Source organism: Vombatus ursinus, unplaced genomic scaffold (genome assembly GCF_900497805.2).
Source record: "Vombatus ursinus unplaced genomic scaffold, bare-nosed wombat genome assembly UNPS02014973.1, whole genome shotgun sequence".
Classification (NCBI taxonomy): Eukaryota; Metazoa; Chordata; class Mammalia; order Diprotodontia; family Vombatidae; genus Vombatus; species Vombatus ursinus.
In genome coordinates this window covers 11882193-11899487 of record NW_020954751.1, presented here as the reverse complement: position 1 = coordinate 11899487, position 17295 = coordinate 11882193, and the positions used below count along the sequence as shown (strand labels likewise).

The following is a 17295-nucleotide window of genomic DNA, read 5'->3' as shown; positions in this document are numbered from 1 at the left end:
CTTTCTTTCTTTCTTTCTTTCTTTCTTTCTTTCTTTCTTTCTTTCTTCCTTCCTTTCTTTCTTTCTTTCTTTCTTTCTTTCTTTCTTTCTTTCTTTCTTTCTTTCTTTCTTTCTCTTTCTTTCTTTCCTTCTTTCTCTCTTTCTTCCTTCATTCCTCCCTCCTTTTCTTCCTTCCTCTCTCTCTGTCTCTCTCTGTCTCTCTGTCTCTCTTTGTCTCTGTCTCTGTCTCTCTCTCTTTCTTTCTCCCTTCCTTCCTTCCTTCCTCTCTCTGTCTCTCTTTCTCTCTGTCCGTCTCTCTCTCTCTCTGTCTCTCTGTCTGTCTCTGTCTCTCTTTCTCTCTCTCTCTATCTCATCTCCTCTAACTCTACATCTTGTCAGTATGGGTCTCTGCCCTCCCCTCCCTACCCAAGGCTCTTGCCCTTCCTCTGTCCTTTGTTCTCCCACCTCTCTCCCTTTTCTTCTCCTCCTGTTCCTCCTTTCATTTCCATCTGCTCTCGCGTCTTTAAGCTTCTCTGCTCCTTTGGGCTCTTTCCCCTGCCAAGGAGGGGTGGGCAGAACCACAGGCTGTCTGTTGCCGCCTCACTGCCTTCCTGTCCAGGACTTGCCTTTGCTGTGGAGCCACCAGTGACTGATGAGCCCCTGCCACGTGTATCTAGACTATCTTCTCCATCCATGGCTCTGTCTCCTTAGATGCCTGACTTTGGGTCCTTGCCCAGTAGGTTTTCCCTTAAACTTATCTGGTCTGTCCTGTGTCCTCAGTGCATTTTCCCTAGAAAGTTCCCTAGCTAAATAAGAGAAGACCCCCATCCCAAATGCAAAAAGGGTGAGTGGAAAATCTTACATTTTATTTTTGTATTGCTGTCCTGTGTCCCCTGACTCCCAGCTGCATTGTTTTCTACCATACCTGGGATGGAAGAGATTGGGTCTGGGAGGAACCGTGTTACAGTTGAGGAAACTAAGGTTAAGACAAAGAAAGGTAGCATGGTAAAGCAGAGAGAGCTCTGGAGTCCGAGGACCTTTGTTCAAATCCCACCCCTGAGGCTTATCACCTGGGTGATCTTAGGTAAGTCACTTAACCACTCTGAGTCAATGTCAGATAAGAAGGGTTGGGCTAGATGGCATATAATAGCCAATCCAGCTCTAGACCTATGCTGCTGTGAAGAAAGGGTCTGGCACAAATGCCAGCAAGGCAGTAGATCGTCAGATTCCTTGTTTGGGACTGTCCTGTGAAGTGGGCAATGAGTGTATTATTATTCCTACCTTACAGATGAGGAGATCGAGGCTCAGAAAGGGGAGGTGACCTGCTTCTCCTCTCCCATACCCCCTTCCCCATTCTAGTCCCTCATCTTCCTGCACCAAGATAATCATAATTCACATTTTTGACCATTTTCAAGAGTACCTTCCTCTACGACGTGGGTAATAGCTTCTGCTCAGATTTCTATAGCATTTTAATATTCACAAAACACATTCCTGGCAATAATTTTGCAAGGGAGGAAACTGAGGCATCAAGAGTTTATTGGACTTGTCCGAGGTCATACAACTAGTTAGCACCAGGGCCAGAACTCTATCACAGGGCTTCTGACTCCCAGGGCAGTCTGACTTTCATTACAACAAGTTTCTTGTAGCCAAGTAGAAGTGTTTCCATTTTACATATGAGGAAACTGAGGCTCAGAACATTTAAGTAACTTGGTCCCCTTCCCCCAACGTACTCCTTCCCCTTTTCTTCCCTTTCTCACTCCTCCCCTATAATAATAGCTAACACTTCTACTGAATCCAAAGATTCCCAAAGCATTTTTTCTGAAAACAATAACTTTGTTTTTTTAATCCTCACATTTAAAGCTGAGGCAAAGAGAGTAAAATGATTTACCCATCTAGGAGCAGAAAATTCTCAGAGGTGGATTCCAATCCAGATCTTTTTGCTTTGTTCCTTGCTCCCCTCCCCCATTTCTCTTCTTGCCTCACCCCTCATGGCCTTGCCTAGGCTCCTTCCTCACATCACCCCCACCATTGACCTTGACTGCTCAGAGCCCAGAATTTGAGGCTCTCTCTCTCTGGGACTGCCTCTCCTCCGCTCCCAGCCTCCCACTCACCTTGGAAAGGCTGCTCCCCGCTGCTGCTGCTGCTGCCGCTGCTGCCGCTGCCGCTGCCGCTATAAACCAGGGCAGAAGCCACCTCATCCCTGGAAGCCAGAATTAGATACATTGATTGAACCCAGACTCCGAGCCCAGCTCCGAAGGGAAGCACCTTTTTGGGGAGGTTGGGACCAGTCCTGGTCTGGCAGATACACATAGCCAGATATGCCTTCTCCCCCAGGCCCTTTGGGGGTTTTTATTAAAGACAGATCTGACGTCAGGGTGAAAGACAAGCCCCGCATTTTCCTCTGAAGAAACTTTTCCTGCCTTCTCTCTCTCTCTCTCCCTCTCTCTCTCTTTTCCCTCCCTCTCTTTCTGTCCCCACCTCCTGCACTCTCTTGTTTTTGGCCTTAAAGGGGAAGTTACAGGGCCATCATTTCCCACTTGGGGCTGAAATGCCTAGGGAAGGAGGTTCCCTGTCCCTTGACTGGGTCTTTCTTGCCGACAAGGTGACAAGAGCCAACACGGGGAGGGGGAGGAGACAGAAGATAAGATTACAAGGAGTCATTTTCACATAGCTCCCAGTTAGAGAACAAAATCGTCTTCATTCCTTAGATCTTTCCCTTCTTCTGGTTTTCATTTGTCATCCCTCATTCTGCTTAACCTTTGAGAGAGAATGAGAAAGACCTTTCCCACCAACTAAGAAAATGATAGGAATTCCCTAGAGCAGGAAAACAGTTTAGGGCAACCCGGATTCAGGAGAGACTAGACACTGTCTTAGAAAGCTCTGGACCTGAAGTCAATTGAGACATGATGTCTCATCCTGGCTCCCGAATTTTACTAACTGTGTGACCCTGGCATTGTCTTTCCTCAAGTCTCAGTTTGTTCATTTGTAAAATGGGGACAATCATACTTGTATTAACTACCTTACAGAGTGGTTGTGAGGAAAGCGCTTAACAAACTTTTTAAAAAAAATTTACCAGACCTTCCAATTCCATCATTTCAGGGAACTCCAGGTGAGGAAACGCCCTTTACTAATACTGATCAGTAATTAATTGCTTTGTAAATTATGGTTCTAGAGAGTGACTTGGGGCACTGAGAGGTTTAGTGATTTGCTCAGGGTCACACAGTCAAGCAAGAGCCAAAGAGGGAGGGTTGGGTTTGGAGTTAGGAAGACCTGGGTTGAATCCATCTCAGACACTTTCTAGTTGTACGACCCATGACAAATTATTTAATCTCTCTGGTTTCCTTACCTGCAAAATGAAGGAGTTGGATCCGATGACCTCTAAGGTCCCCTTCCACTTCTAAATTGATGATCCTAAGAATCTAGGTTGTCCTGACTCCCAGGCTAATCCTCTATCCTCCAGTCCACAAAGCTTCTCTTAGTAGACCTTCAACGGCTATGAAAAATGTCAGATTCTTATTCAGGATCCAGAAAATGTCTCACCTACTCAGAAGCTAGAACATCCTGATGATAAAACATGGCTCAGGTTTGGTTTTTATAGCTGACCCTTCAGGATCACAGAGCAAGTCACACCTTTGACCCTCACAACAATCCCAGGACAAATATGGTCCTTATTTTATAGAGGAGGTAGCAGGCTCAAGGGTGCAGAGTGGCAGAGACAGGAATCACACCCAAGTTTTCTGATTCCAGGTTCAGGGCCTTCCACTCCTCAATAGTCAAAAAACATTTATTAAGTGCCTACTGTGTGCCAGGCATTGTGTTAAGCACTGATAGCACTCCATAGTTGCAGTTACAGGTGTAGTGTCTGAGCCAGTCCTATTTGTTATTGTTCATGCAAGTCTGAGTCTTTGTGCCCCCATTTGGAGTTTTCTTTTTTTTTCTTTTTTTTTTTTTTGGTTGGGCAATGGGGATTAAGTGACTTGCCCAGGGTCATATAGGTAGTAAGTGTTATGTGTCTGAGTCAGATTTGAACTCAGGTCCTCCTGAATCCAGTTTTAATACTCTTTATTTTTATTTTATTTTATTTTTTTTGTGGTGAGGCAATGGGGTTAAGTGACTTGCCCGGGGTCACACAGCCAGTGTCTCAACCCTCTTCCTTTTTATGTGTCATCTTCTCTCATTAGAATATACTTCTTTCTGCTTGGATTTATATTTTCAAAGATTACCATAGTACCTGACTAGTCAAAAGAATTTAATGTATGCTTGTTGGCTGGTTGACTTCCAACTCCAGTTTTTGAGACCCTGAATAGGAATAGTTTGAAGGTTTTGTTAACGTCGAGAAATGATAGTTGGGGAAACTGAGACTTTGGGAGGTCCAATCCAAGGCCACACAAGAAGCAAATCCAGAGCTCTTTCTCCTATATCATTCTGATGTGGAAATTGTTTTAGAGACATTAGAAAGACTTACCCATGGTTATCCTTCTATAAGTATCAGGGACTCAAAAATAGGTCTTTTGGCTCCTATATCCACTAGATGGTAGTGCTTCCCTGATGCTAATCATTTTTATGCATTTGTGTAGTACTTAATAGTTTACCAAGTACTTTCACATCCATCATATCATTTAATTCTCATGACAACCCCTGGGGTAGGTAGGTGGTATTGGTATCTTTATTCCCATTTTATAGATTAGGAAACTGAGACTTCATGGAGGTGGAATGCCTCACCCCATGTAAGTCTGCCTTGATACCGGACACTCAGCTCCAAGTGCTCTGAATCTGGTACTCTCTGAGGAAGGTTTCCACTTGTCCTTTCTCCCAGAGAAGGTTCAGCCCCAGTTTAAAGGAAACATCAGAAAAACAGGCAGTTGAGACATCTGCACACTGTGGGCCTTCCTCCTGGCTTTGCAGTCAATGCACAGGGACAGCTGTCCCCTCTGCCCATGGCGGAAGGCTGCCTCTTGTGATGGCCCTGAATTCAGCTTTCTCAGGCTCTGAAACAGCAAGGGCCTGCCTAATGAGATTCGCTCATAATTTCTCTAAGTGTATCCCCATTCTTCCCTGTGTTGGAAACAACTTGAATCAGGTGTCTTTCCTATATCGTAGCTATGTTCTGTCCTATATTACAGCTGCCCACTGCTTGTACTTACAGATGAGGAGAATAATAATAATATTTATGAAGCGCTTTCTGTGTGTAAGCCACTGTGCTAAGTGCTTTATAGTTATCATTTCATTTGAGCCTCTCAACAACCCTAAGAGGTAGGTGTTATTATTATACCCATTTTACAGATGAGGAAACTGAAGGTTAAGTGACTCGTTCAGGGTCACATAGCTAGTAAGTGTCTGAGGGCAAATTTGAACTCTTCCTGACTCTAGGCCCAGCACTCTATCCACTGTACCCCCTAGCTGCCCTAATTAGAATCCAAACTACCAAGAACTCCCATAGCCTTCAGTATCCATGAGTTTCCCAGGAGCCCCTTGGTGCTCAGCCAATCACTCAAAGGGAAGGCTTCTATTTCTCCAAGGGGCCAGAGTACCCTCAGGATGGAGTTTCTGCACGAGACTTTTGCTACTCTCTTCCCCTCTCCTCCCAGCACCTTTCCTCTGAGACCATTGCCCCCTTACCTTGTACATATCTTGTAGGTACATAGTTCTTTGCATGTTATCTCTCTCATTAGAAACTCCTTGAAAAAAGGGGTCAGACTTTTGTTTTTCTTTGTAGAGAGCTTAGCACAGTGCCTGGTACATAGTAAGTGCTTAATAAATGCTTATAGTTTGACTGACTAATTGATGGTGCCTTGAGTACACAGGGATCTGTGCCAAGACAGCAATCCAGTTGGATTGAATTTAATTTTATTCTATTCCATTTACATTTATTAATGACCTTAAAGGTCTAAGTCACTGTTCTGGATCTATGAGGGATGTTGTTTAGTCATTCAGTTGTGTCCGACTCTACATGATCCCATGGAGTTTTCTTGGCAAAAGCCTTTTCCTTCTCCAGTGTGTCTCCGTTTTACAGAAGAGGAGACTGAGGCAAATAGGAGTTAAGTGACTTGCCCAGGGTCATACAACTAGTACATGTCTGAGGCTGGATTTGAACTCAGATGTTCCTGACTCCAGGCCTGGAGCTCTATCCACTGCACCACCAACTGCCCCTAGGCAGATTACAAAGATGAAAAAGACTCATCCCTGACAAAAAGAGAGGAGAGAAATGTCTGTGATACAAAGAACAAGATAAATGTCTATTCAGGATGGTTCTTTTTCCTCTGATCTTGCTGGTTGGAATGGGGGTGAAGCAAGCTTGCCCAAGTAGGCCCTGGTACAAACCAACCAGTTTAAAGGAGACGGGGTGGGGGAAGTATCTATATTAATGAACTCGTTAGAGTGTGAGGGCCATGACAGTAGGTTTCTCTTTTGGCTCATTGGCGTCCTCTTCAGGGCCTCTTGAGATGCTGTATAAACTCAATGCTCACTGACCAGGCCAGAATGTTTTTTTTGTTTTTTGTTTTTTTTTGGTGTGGTGAGGAGGACAAAAAGAGAAGGAGAAGTCTCCCTTTCAATTAGAGTTATCCGGCAGCCTGATGGCATTTAGTGAAATAATCTTATTCCTCTACTTAGGAAGCAGCTTGAAGAGTGCTGGAATTTAAGGGAGGAGGTTTGGATTTTAAGTTCTGGCTCTTCCATTTACTGCTATGTGACCATGGGCAGTTCACTTACCCATTCTGAGCGGTGGTTCCCTCATCTGTGAAATAGGAACAACTACCAACCTTCCGGAGCTGCTATGAAGAAAACTCTTTGGATGCAGAAACACGAGCTACTAAGAAAAGGAAAAAGAAAAAGACCAGTGAGATTCTCAGAGATAGGGTAACAAGAGAATCTTTCCTCAACTCCTTTGACTTCAGGACAGATAGGAGAATCTCTTGGTTTTTTGTTGTTGTTGTTGTTTTGTTTTATTTTTATTGAGGCAATTGGGGTTAAGTGACTTGCCCAAAGTCACATAGCTAGTGAGATTACACAGACACATGTCTGAGGCTGGATTTGAATTCAGGTCCTCCTGACTCCAGGGCTGGTGCTCTATCTACTGTGCCACCTAGCTGCCCTGAATCTCTTGTTTTTAAAAGACCCCACAGCCACCTGTAGCCATCCAGGCACAAGATCATAAATTGAGAGCTGGAAAGGGATCTTAGAGGACATCTAATCCAACCCTTTCCTTTAACAAGAGAAGGAAGTGAGTTTCAGAGAGGCTGTGACTTGCCCAGGGTTACACAGATGGTATCAGAGGCAAGATTTGAACCCAGGTCTTTCCAAATCCAAGTTTACTGTACTATGCTGCTTCATCAATAAAATGGAAAGACTAATACTTGCCTTACCTATCTCTTGAGGTTATTGCAAAGATCAAATGGATGTGAAGGCATTTTGAAAACTGCAAGATTTTCAGTGAAAAGATTTTACAAATGAACAGTATTATTATTTGGGATCATTATTAACAGTATTATTATTATTATTCATGGCAGAGTGGATAGAGTGCTGGGCCTGGAGTCAGGAAGACTCCTTCCTGAGTTCAAATCCAGCCTCAGAAACTTCCTAGCTGTGTGACCTTGGGCAAGTAATCTTGTTTGCCTTAGTTTTCTCATCTGTAAAATGAGCTGGAGAAGGAAATGGCAAACCACTTGAGTATCTTTGCCAAGAAATCCCCAAATGGGGCCACGAAGAGTCAGACACGATTGAAATGACTAAAAAACAATGATATTATTTGAAGGGACATAAGAGATCTTTTAATCTGACCTCTTTGGCCTCACTTTCCTTCTCTTCGACTCTTATCTGTAAGATAGGAATATGACAGTACAAGTACTGCCTACTTCATAGGGCTGTTCAAAGAAAAGCACTTTGTAAGCTGTGAAGTACCATAGAAAAGTGAGTTATTTTGATCATTCCACGTATTTGTGAATTCCCTAGGTCAAATTGTGGTTCTCCAAACAAAATCACTGCCCTTCAACAACGTAAAAGGGTGTAATACGTCTCTCTTCTTTTCTACACCAGCCAATCCTCGGGAAAAGAAAAAAAAAAGTTCTTTCAATGTTTTTTTCAGAGAAGTTAGTGAATCTCATGTACAGCCTAGGTCATGTAGAGTTTTGGAGAGGGTTCAACCATTACTCCACTCAAAGAAAAATGCAAGCTTTCCATTTCAGCTCCTTGGTGGTAATTATCTCTCACTGGAGAAGGGAATCCCGAAACCTCCCATGAGCAGAAAACCAGCTGTCAGCCACTTCTTCAAGAATCTTGCTGAGCCCAGCATTCTGTCTGGACCAGAGTAAAGCTGGAGAACAGGAAGGGCTATGAATCAGAAGTCCAGCAGTAAAGAGGATCCGAAAAAGGGGTGTGTGTGTGTGTGTGTGTGTGTCTGTGTCTGTGTCTGTGTGTCTGTGTGTAAGTGGTAGATGGGAGAGACTGATGGGAAAACCAGCCCAGTGGGTATTTAGAATTTAAGTCACAGTGGATAAAGGCCTTTTTGAAATCAGAAAGACATGGGTTCAAATTCTATTTTTGACTTACTGAGTGATGGTGGGCAAATAATACAACCTCTCTGAGATGGACATCCTTATTTGTGAAATGGGGATAACTGCATCTGTAATATTTACCTAAAAGAATTCTTGTGAGGTTCAAATGAGGTAGTGCACTTAAAGTGTTTGGATCTCCAATGAAATATAGGACTTTCAAACATTCCTGATGAAAAAAAAATTGGAGGGGCAGCTAGGTAGTGCAGTGGATAGAGCACCAGCCCTAGAGTCAGAAGGACCTGAGTTCAAATCTGGCCTCAGACACTTGACACTTACTAGCTGTGTGACCCTGGGCAAGTCACTTAACCCCATTGCCCAGCCAAAAAGAAAAAAAAATAGGAGCTGAAAAGAGAAAAATAAACAGATAAATGCACGTGAACAATAAGAAGAGACTTTGAAGGATGATGTATTTATATTCTAAAGGGAGTGGGATGTTGAAAGGGTTATTTCAGAGTTCTAATACCACAAGGAGTCATCGAGGTAGTCTATTGTCAGAAGACCTATAAATATAAATTTTTTTGTTTTGAAGAAGATGGAAGCAAAAATAAAAGGGATGGGGGTGGAGAGGATGCATTAGGGAAAAATGAGAGGAAATATGTGGGAACTTGTTAACACACATAATTGGGTATGCAAGTAGAACTATATATAAATATGGAAGAAGTGGAGGGAGTGGGCTTTACGTCCCCCTATGGTCAAAAGAGGTCAGAATGTAGACACAAATTAGTGCAGGAATACATTTCAATCAACAGAGATACAAATAGGAACAGGAAGAGAGGAAAAGGGAGCACAAGATGGAGGATTAAGGGAGAGGTCATTCATAAACAAGACAAACCCTAAACTTGGAGAGGGGATAGTGAAGAGAAATTTAAAAAGATGAAACAAGGTAACTTGAAGTAAACAGAAAACAAATCTAGAAATGAAAAAGTATGAGAGAATAGGATTGAGGGAAATAAATGTTTAATTATCATAACTGTGAATGTTATTGGGATGGATTCACCCATAAAATGGAGAAGATTAGCAGAATAGGTTAGAAAGAAAAACCCAATTTTTTTTTTTTAGGAACACACTTGAAACATAAAATCTCACACAGAGCTAAAATAAAGAGTCAAAACAAGATCTATATAACTGAACATAAAAAAAAGCAGGGATAGCAATTATTATTTCAGACAAGGCAACAACAAAAATAAAATTTTAAATTAAAAGAGATAAAAAGGAAAACTACAATTTGCTGAAAGATTACATAGACAATGATTTCGATACTTAATATATATGTACCAAATGCTATCACTTCTTAATACTGAAAGGAAAAAGTAAATTAATTATGAAGAGAATTAGATAGTAAAACTAGAATTATGGAGAATCTCTGTTTATCTCTATCATCCCCATGTAAGTCTAATAAATAGTAAATAAGAAAGAAGTTAAAGATCTGGGTAGAATTTTAGAAAAAATAGATATGATAAACTTCAGGCAATTATTGAATGGAAACAGAAAGGAGTATACATTTTCTCACTTGTATTGGCACTTTCATAAAAATTGATCATATCCTAGGACAGAAAAACTTCAAAAACAAATGTAGAAAAGAAGTATTCCACACATCCTTTACTGATCACAATGCAATAAAATTGTGTTAAATAAAAGACTACGAAAATGTATTAAAACCAACTGATTACTAAATAATTAGGATTAATGATTTGGTGGGTCAAAGAACAAACCATAGAAATGATAATTTCATTAAAGATAATGACAGCAATGATTTCAATATTTTGTGTCATATTTAACCTTGACTAAATATAATGATGACAAAAAATTTTTGGGATGTCACCAAAGTAGACCTTAGAAGAAAAAGTATGTCTTTAAAAACTATTGTTAACAAAAGAGAGAAAAAACCGTTTAATGAATTAGGAATGCAACTAAAAATACTAGAAAATCAACAAATTAAAAAGTCCAAATTAAACACCCAAATGGAAATACTAAGAATCAAAGATGATATTAATACAATTAAAAAAAAAACCTCATTGAATAAATAAAGGATTTTTTAAAAAAGACAAAACAATAGCTAATTTGACTTAAAGGGAAGAAAGAGGAAAACCAAGTAGTCAGTTTGAAAAACGAAAAACAACAATTCTTATCCTCAGCATTTGATTTAATTTACCATGACCATAAAGCCATCCTTATATCCTATAGGTGATTTTGGCACAGAATTAAAAAAGTTACTAACACAACTTGATGGAAAGTAGCTTATCCTAGGATTTTATTCATTCGATAAGTATTTACTGAATACGGGGCTCAAAAAGTCTTCAAAGGCTACAAAGATTGGCTAATGCAAACACATTGTAACTTAACAGAAAAAAACATAAAACCCTGTTTTGGGGGGGAACAAAGCTACATAAATACAAACTATGGGAGACATTGCTAAATAGCAGGTCATGTGGGGAAAATATGTGTTTTTTAGTGGATTGTAAGCTCTATATGAATCAGTGTGATGCAGATGCTAAAAACACTGACATGATCTTAACTTTTGCATGAGTAAATCTCGTGTTCTAAAGAAAGAAACTGTAAATGAAGAAAGCATTTATTATGCAAGGCACTGTGCTAAGGGCTGGGGTTATAAATAGAAAAGGCAGTGTCTGATCTCAATGAGCTCATGTTCTAATGGGGGAAACAACACATAGAAGGTTTCATCTACAAGATAGGAAGGTCCCATGGTCCTTAGGGTACAGTTGCAAAACAGATGGCAATGCATCTTCTTTAATGTTATTTCCACTGAAACATCAGTTTCTGATGTGAGGCAGCTAGGTGGTAAGCATTGGACAGAATGCTAGTCTGGAGTCTGGAAGACCTGGGTTCAAATCCAGCCTCAGACCCTTAGTAGCTATGTGACCCTAGAGCAAGCCACTGAACCTTTGCCTGCCTCAGTTTGCTCAACTGGAAAATGGGGGTAATAAAGTGCCATCACCTACCTCACCAGATTGTTGTGAAGAACAAAGGAGATAATATTTGTAAAGCACTTAGTGTAAAGCACTGGCACACAGTAGGTACTTAATAAATGCTTGTTTCCTCCCTTGATGCTGACCTAAGAATCCTGCTATATTCTGCCCATATCAGACTAAAGTTGGAATATAATGTTCAGCTCAAGGCACACAGATTAGAGTGGTTATTCACAAGGTGGAACATGTCCCGAAAAGGACAACTTAGATAGTGAGGGTACTGGAAACTGTTCTATTCAAGGACTGGTAGAAGGGACTATGAATGTTTAACATGAACATAAGAAGACTTACTGGAGATGCATTAGTAGCTCTAAAATAAAAAGACAAATTTCAGTGTAAAATAGGGGAAACTCTCTAACAATTACAGCTGTCCAAAAATGGAAGGTGCCTAGGGATCTGACAGGTTCCCTGTTCTTCAAGGAATGTCATAGATGAGATTTATGACTTCACTAAGGTTTGCCTTGATGATTGCTGAGGTTCTTCGAATATTCTATGATTCTTTGGTGTGTAAGGTGCTGATAAAAAGATAAGTGATAAAAAAAATGAATATAGCATTGCCCACCCTTAGGGTGCCTTGCAACTCAGTAGAATGGTTAAGATGGTATCTAAGAATGGGATTTCAATTTCTTGACCATTTCTATTTCTATATGAATGGTAGATTTTTGGTCAGGGATAGAGTGCACCTAAAAAGGCCTAGTAAAATACATATTTTCTTTGGTTTTATAAATATCACTAGGGAAGATTTTAAACTAAAAAAGGATGGGAGGGGAAAAATTGTCTATGCATGTTTGCCAAGTCAGATACCATAGAGAATAGTAGCTACAAAATAGGAGGAAAAAAAATGGCAGTTGAAGGGCCAAGGAATTCATAAGAGACAAAATCCAAAAATTTAGCTAGCAAAACAAAACGAAACAAAAATCTCGTGGCATCAGATAATAGAGGCCCAATGTAGTAGGAAAATATTGGACTTGGGGTCAGAAGACTTGAGTTCAAATCTTAGCCATGCTATTTACTATCTGAGTTACTCTAGCCAATTCACTTAAGCTCTCTGTGTCAGTTTCTTCATCTGTGAAATGAGGGGGTTGAATTAGTTGATCTCTGATGTATCTTCCAGATCAAAATCTTTGATCCTATGTTTATATATAAATGCACAAAATACAGATAATAAACTGGGTGAACTGGAGATTCTAATTCAAGGAGGTAAATTTGACCTAATAGCTATAAATTGGTCTTGATTATGATTGGAATATGCCTGTGGATGTTTACATTTTATTTAAATGGAACAGAACAAATATAAGGAGAATGATAGAGTAGCATCATATTTTAAGGCAGGGTAACTTGTTGGACACATGGTAGAGGATATTTCTCGTCAAATACTGCTTGGCCAAGAAGATTTTGCAGTGTCTAGCAAATCTAAGATTTTGTGATAGTCCATTAGTGCCTTTTAGTACTCTGTAAAATAACGTTCCATTTATTTGTTTTGTGATGAATGAGAAAACCCAGAGAGACAGAGTTTCTGGGTAATTAATAATAAATTTATTAATTAGGCTAGTTAATAATCAATAAATTGATGATTGGTAGTTTTTCTAGGTAACTGAAGACAAAATGCACGGAGAGCCTGAAAGCTTTAAATAATCTCTGAAAGGGAATTTCCCTTGACAACTGAAAATCAACCATGATTGGTGGACATCTAATGAGGAGGTGGGCTAGAAGTCTTCAACTCCTGCTGAAAACATGACTTGATCATGACACTCAGCCTCCTTCAGCAATCAGGACAGGGAAATCAGTCTCTACCTAGACCACTCCCAATTGGTTTTCTCCTACATGATCTGATTGACTCTGAACTCTAATGGAGGGGTAAAAGGACAGGGACTCATTTCCTCACCCTAATAGCTCTCTATTAGTCTGGATTCTGTTTACACTTTAAACAAAAGAATTATCTTTTAGTTGGGTGGGGTCCCACCAAGATAGAAGAGCATGTTCCCAGAGGGCTAGGATGATCTCATCAATAACTCATGACCTTCAGAGATTGATCTTTTACAGAGGCCTTAAATGAGGAAATAAAGTAAAATAAGTTTGGCTCACAATTAATAATTTGTTATTAATATAATAGTAAAATAATAATTTAAGTTTGCTGAATAATCTGTCTTATTTATTTTTATTGATATCTTTTCATATTATGTTGATATTCTTCTATACTTCCTCTCCTAGAAAATCATCCTTTATAACAAACATTTGTTGAAAAGGAAAAAGGTGGGGGGAGCAGCTAAGTGGAACAGTGGATAGAATGCTAGCTCTGGAGTCAGGAGAACCTGAGTTAAAATCTGACCTCAGATACTTGACACTTACCAGCTGTATGACTGAGCAAGTCATTTAACTCTGATTGCCTCGATAAAAATAAAAAAAGAAAAAGAGGATGAAAAGAAAACAAAATCAACAAATCAATTAGTAGATAAATATTTTTAACATTATATGCAAGATTTCACACGCCTGGATTTCTCACCTCTACAAAGGAGAGGTAGTAGATGTCTTCTCACATCTCATTTTTGGAGACAAGATTGTTCTTTGTGTTTTTGAACATTCACTTTCAAAATGGTTTGTGGTTGTTCTTTCCACTTTTAAAAATAAATTTTTATTGATATATTTTACCTTTACATCACTTAAATTTCCACCCTCTAGTCTTCCTCTTTTCCCTCCCAGAGAGTAATCTCAAAGAAAAAGGTGATTTTTTTTGAGAGAAAAAAGATTAAAAACAGGAAGAGGGAAAAAAATCAGTAAAATATATCAATACATAGGAAAAAAAAATCTGAAAACAAATCTGAAAAGCTTGACTCCTGTGGACCACCCACCTCTGCAAAAGCATGGCGGAAGGTGTCTTACCTTGTCTCTTCTTAGGAGTCAAACTTGCTCTTTATAATTCTGCAATGTTCAATTTCAGTTGTTCTGTGGGGGTTGCTCTTTTCATTTACATTGTTGTAGTCATCATATTTATATATATATAGATATAGATATAGATATAGTTGTTTTTTCTTTTTTTTTGGCTCTGTTTATTTCCGTTTTCATCAGTTCATCATATATATATATATATATATATTTATAGCACAGTAATATTCCATTACATTAAGGTACCATACTTTATTTACCCATTCCTCAATTGATGGGCATCTACTGTGTTTCCAGTGTTTTACTGCTACAAAAAGTGGTGCTGTAAATATTTTGGTATGTATGGCACCTTTCTTTTTGTCAATGGCCTCCTTGGGGTATATGCCTAGAAGTGGAATCTTTGGGTTAAAAGCTATGAATGACTTAACCATTTTATTTATTAATGTTGCCAATCAACTCTTAATTGACAAATTTAACGGCCTTTCCTCAATCCTCATTCTTCTCAGCTTCTCTGAAACCTTTGATACTATTGATCACCCTCTGTTCCTTTATGCTCTCTTATCTCTAGAGTTTCTGGACACTACTCTTTCCTGGTGCTCCTTCTATCTATCTGACCATGTCTTCTCAGTCTTCTTTGCTAGATCCTCATCCAGGTCACACTCACTAATTACCTCTAAGTGTTCTGTCCTGGGCCATCTTCTTTTGTCCTTCCATATTATTTCACTTGGTGATCTCATCAGCTCCCATGGATTTAATGATCATTTTTATGCTGATGATTCTCAAATCTACCTATCCTAGTATCAAACTCTCCGCTGACCTCCAATCTTGCATCTCCAACTGCCTTTTAGACATCCCAAAACAGATATCCAGTAAATACCTTAAACTCAACATGTCTAAATCAGAACTCATTATCTTTCCCCCCAAACTCTCTCTGCTTCCTAACTTCCCAATTATATTACCTTCTTCCTGGTTCCTTAGGCTTCCAACCTAAGTGTCATCCTTGACTCCTCTTTATGTCTCATGGCCCACCCCACCCCCATATCCAAATGGTTGTCAATGCCTAAGATATCACCTTTGCAAGAGCTCTCAAAGTGCAACATCTCCTTTTCTTTCCTGATACTGCCATCACTCTAGTGCAGGCCCTTATCACCTCACACCTTGACTATTACAACAACCTGCTGTGGGTCTACCTGCTTCAATTCTTTCCCCACTCCAATTCATCTTCCATTCAGCTTTCAAAGTGATTGTCCTAAAGTGTAGGTCCATGAGCACTAAGCCATGATGTTCTTCATAATGTGATCCAGGACATCATCAGAATCCTGGAACTCTTCAAAGAGTCACCATGGGTTCTAACTCCTGCTCCTCTGTCCACAAAATCAAGTATGTCCCCTTGCTTTATCTTTGGAAATCCTTGATGCCGTCAACCAATCCAAGTTGAACCAAAAGGTGGATGACTTGTTTTTGAGAATGAGTTGTAGTATTCAGGAGTGCCAAGATGACATCTATTATATCCTCACCTTCTATGTCTTTGTAGGCCAGGTACAGTTCCCATAGCTGTTTCTCCTCCCCTGAGTTCCTGCTGGGGTGTTTTGGGTTAGATGACTCAGCATCCAGAAAACCTTAGCCCTCAGTCATTTCCTGTACCACAGCTGTGTTCTTCCAGAAGAGAAATTCCATAAAGGCCTTGTGGTTGACTTCAGTCAATGCAACAAACTTGGCCAGTACATATTTGGCAAAAGTGACCAATTCTTTACAGGCTCCAGAAGCAGGGTCACTAAATAGCTGATTAAAGAGACAGAAGAGGGAGATCTAAAATAGCAAGGCTTTCATTTTGAGATCATGGGCCAGTTGGTGTAGTACCTTAACTGCACAGTGATTGGTAATGATTGGTATAGGGGCTGTTCTGGTAGCTCTGTAGTAATACATGGCACATAAGCTCTGACAACAGCTGAGCGTGTAGATCATCTCAGACAGTATAGGAAGTTAACCTCCTTCTCCAAAACCTGGACAGCTTACAACACCTCTTCTTACTCTTCCCCCTCTTCTCCTTCTTCTTCCTCCCTACCTAAGCATTCACAGGCCTAGATAGTGGAGAAACTTCTGTCCCTGGGGCTGGTTGCTGATCAACAGGAGTTGTACAAGAAGCACCAGAGGAAGCCTGCGACTCCCAGTCTTCTGGATGGAAAGGACCTTCTGAAGGACCCTAACCAGGAGCATCCAGAGGAAGAAGAGAAGGATGAATTGCTGGAGCAAGATAGTGAGGAAGATGAAGAGGGCTGGGGGCAGAAGAAGCCCAAGGCTCCCCAGTCCACATACCCCAAGGCCTTGGACAAATCCTGCAGGAGGAAGCCTGATTAAAATGGCTAATGACCAGGAGGAAGATGGCTGCACCTAGAGAGTGCCCTCGGTGCCTCTGACAGAGGCGAATGAGGATGCAATGGAGAACCAGGACGTCAGAAACTGTTGAGAGGGTTAAGGATTTGACCCCCAGCCTCAGAACAGCCCTTCTGGTGAGTTCCAGACAAGCTGAACCCTGGGCTGGTGCAGAGGGCGGTGGCTTCTTTGGGTCAGGCGTGCAGACCACTCTGAGCAGGGGCCTAGGAAGCAGAAGCTGCTTCATGCCCCAGGGTTCCTCGTGTTGGCCAAAAAATGGAAACTTGATCTAGGGTAGAAGCTGGTAAGGGGCCATCATTCCTGGGCCCCAGAAGCTTCAGCTACTAGCCAGTGTTGGGGAGCAGGAGAAGGATGAAAGTGAAAGCAAAGATTTTGACACAGGCTCCCCTGAGTTGGCGAGGATCCACAAGAGGAGGAGATTTCTGATAGAGGATGAAGATGACTGAGGATCTGGTTCTGTGTTGGGCTTTGGTGTGACAGGAGAGAATGCACCAGCACTG

The 17295-nt window shown here is 40.7% G+C and overlaps 1 protein-coding gene across 1 annotated transcript in view; it reads right to left on the bottom strand.

The window, feature by feature from the left end:
• CCN4 (cellular communication network factor 4) overlaps positions 1–2177 on the bottom strand; it is a 45870-nt gene extending 43693 nt beyond the window's left edge. Inside the window, exon 1 of the mRNA XM_027845511.1 lies at positions 2091–2177. Coding sequence (XP_027701312.1) covers positions 2091–2177 — 87 coding nt within the window. The remainder of the gene's footprint in view (positions 1–2090) is intronic.
• Positions 2178–17295: the final 15118 nt, after the last annotated feature.